This window comes from Fragaria vesca, linkage group LG2 (assembly GCF_000184155.1).
Source record: "Fragaria vesca subsp. vesca linkage group LG2, FraVesHawaii_1.0, whole genome shotgun sequence".
NCBI classification, from domain to species: Eukaryota; Viridiplantae; Streptophyta; class Magnoliopsida; order Rosales; family Rosaceae; genus Fragaria; species Fragaria vesca.
In genome coordinates, this window is record NC_020492.1 from 20,630,990 (window position 1) to 20,633,798 (window position 2,809).

At 35.9% G+C, this 2,809-nt stretch overlaps 1 protein-coding gene across 1 annotated transcript; it reads right to left on the minus strand.

Moving 5' to 3' along the window:
* Positions 1-1,056: 1,056 nt before the first annotated feature.
* LOC101309126 lies at positions 1,057-2,500 on the minus strand. The gene is made up of 5 exons (XM_004292751.1): positions 2,390-2,500; positions 2,103-2,285; positions 1,863-2,021; positions 1,441-1,755; positions 1,057-1,339 (listed from the first exon to the last, which is right to left on the minus strand). The coding sequence occupies exons 1-5, from the start codon at positions 2,498-2,500 to the stop codon at positions 1,139-1,141; spliced, it is 969 nt and encodes a 322-aa protein (XP_004292799.1). The 3' UTR covers positions 1,057-1,138.
* Between the last annotated feature and the right edge of the window lie 309 nt (positions 2,501-2,809).

Here is a 2,809-nt window from a genome sequence, read left to right on the forward strand (position 1 = left end):
ATAGTAGACAATAATCTTTTATCAGAAAAAAGAACAACATTGTAGATAATAATCAATAAAATCAATGTGATAAAGCGGTTCATGAATATACCTGAAGTGATTCAAACTGTTTGATTGGGAATAATTTGCTGTGTATTGCATGAAGTGATGAAGGGGTACAAGTCTTCGTATTTTTATAAGCAAGAGCCTCTTGCACCCCACGCAAAGAGTAGGTTTAGGTCAACTCTATAACCTTCTAAAGTTTTAACTAATTAGTATCATAATCATCAAGCCAAAACCTTGTCAAAGGATTCTTCATGATCGATTCAAAGCTCAGCAAATGGAGATGGCGTGTGATTGATGTCCACCATTCGAAAATGGAAAATAAAAATAAAATATCAGTATGGCTATTGCTTGTATCAGTTGTATGCGCAATTGTTCATTACGCTTTGGTTGGAGTCGGACCTTGTATATGTGATCTTCATGGCCATTCTGTTTCTTATTTTCTGTTCTCTTAAGACGATTCGTTCTTCTTGATAAACAAACAAGATAAAAATCTTAAGATAAAGTCCTCAATCCGAAAATTTATCAACTTGATGTAAGCTCTTGCTTACTGGGCAACTGTTTAATCATTTGTCTACATCATTTGACACTGGAATTAGAAACATATATAAACTGTTGAGATATCAATCTCACATCGGGAATATGAGACATTGTTTGTGGGTTTATAAGGATTTGGGACACTCTACCCATTACCTATTAGATTTAGATGTGAACCACATACTAATGAGACTACTTTATCATAAACGCACAGATAGCACTAGTGGTATTTCATTCACAATGATAGATGAAGCTAGTCACAATAAGTTTGGGTTTATTATTCATCCAACCTACTACAACAGAGGCTCAAATATATATGGGAAAGAAAAATAGTACAAGAAGATGAACATGGTACTGTACTTATATGTACATGTACCTGAATTAGAGAATTGCTAGCTAGCATTTTTGATGAAATATTGAGCATCAAAAATATAATTCAATGTTTAAGTATTTGCTGAGATGAGATTGAGTATTTGGTGAATGGGTGTTGTAATGAAGTTTATTTTGTGATCAACGAGTTGTGTTCATTGTACTGTGCCAATTGCCTCATGCCTCACAGCTAGTCTTGTTGTTTTGTGAAGAGTTCCAGAATGCATTGGTGTGCTTCACTTTTCCTCTGATCTAGTCCCGGCAATTTCTTCCTCAGTGATGCCATCTCCTTTTCCACACCCACCAAGTTTCTCTGAGCTTTACAACTTTTTGGCCCAAGGCCGAGAGCCAATAGGGTTTTCCTTGATTCCTCTATTTTCTTACCAGAAAGCTGCAATATGGCAGAATAATAGTTACATTACCAAAGACCAAAAATAAAAGAAGAAAAACAAAAATTAAGCTACAAATTTTGTATCTTAATTCATGAGTTACCTTAATTTGTTCTTGTAAGGCCTTTTTTGAAACCAAAGAAGTCCTAGTCTTTCCCCTCACGAGAGTAGGACTAGCATTTGCATTTGTATCATCAGCAATTGGTGTTTTATCTGCTTTCTTTAGCAGTACAACTCCACATCTTTCTATTCTGCATTTAAGATCTCTGATTTCTCCTTCGCGGTCTTTAGTATCTCCCTTGCTGATCAGAAATGGCATTCGGTGTTGTAACCACCACATCTGTTCATCACGAGCAATATTCCACCACCAATTAGGGTACCTACTGTGCCTTGTATATATGTTCCCAATCTGTTTCAACTGTCAAACAAACAAAATCGAAAGAATAAGTTCATGAAGCATATTTAAGTAACTGGTCAGTATGTACTGACTTTAAGCAGTGATTTATCTTTAATTTTCAATCTTACATGTTTAGTAACATATGCAAGATCTGCTTCACATTGAGTACAAAATGAAGCAAAACTGTCATCCTCCTCCTGCAGCTTCTGGCTCCCTTTAATCTCTTTCAGAAGCCGCTTTTCACTAGCCAAACTCTTGCTTTCATGTACCATCCGAAAACGCAAGTTCTGCGCCCATCAATTCTTACATTCTGACATGCATACATTGTACATGTGTTTATGATTATATAACAAAGAAGTGATTCTTACATGTTTCTTAATCTCTTGTGCTGACAAGCATGCCTCAATTGGTTTCTTTTGGTAACCATTATCTGTGAAACGAAGCTTATGTAGAAGTAGTTCCAGAAGATCTATTTTCTTCCTTTCAAGGATCACAGAATGTGCGAGTTCCTCTTTACGCCAATTCAGATATAGTAAACCACCCCTATCAAGCTATTGACAGGAAAGTTAATTTGATATCATATACGTGTTCACTAGCTAGCAGCTGCTAGCAGCTAGCACATCATACCTTAAAACATGTAGAGAATTTAACATACCTTCTTTTGCGTCAATTTTTCATTGAACCAAAGTTTATCTTGACCCATTTTTGCAACCACCTTCACAGCCTCTTCAATTCTGGGTTTCAAACTAGGTTCCAATTCCTCCATATCTTGTGTTTGTTGCCTAGCACATATCAAATTCTGGGTTTCAGTAACTGAATTCAAGATTTTAGTTATCCCCCCAACATAGCATCATATATAAATGTAGTCCTAAACAGTAAGCAATGAGATCAATATGATAAAGCCACTTCATGATTGGGACTTCGAGCAGATGTCTATTACATACAGAGGTTTAAGGCTTTCTATTTAAGACAAGAAACCTCTTGCGCCCCACGCAAAGATGTCTTGTAGGTCAACTCAACCATTCTATAACTTTTTAAATTGGTGTCTGATTAAATAATCAAACCAGTAAATTGT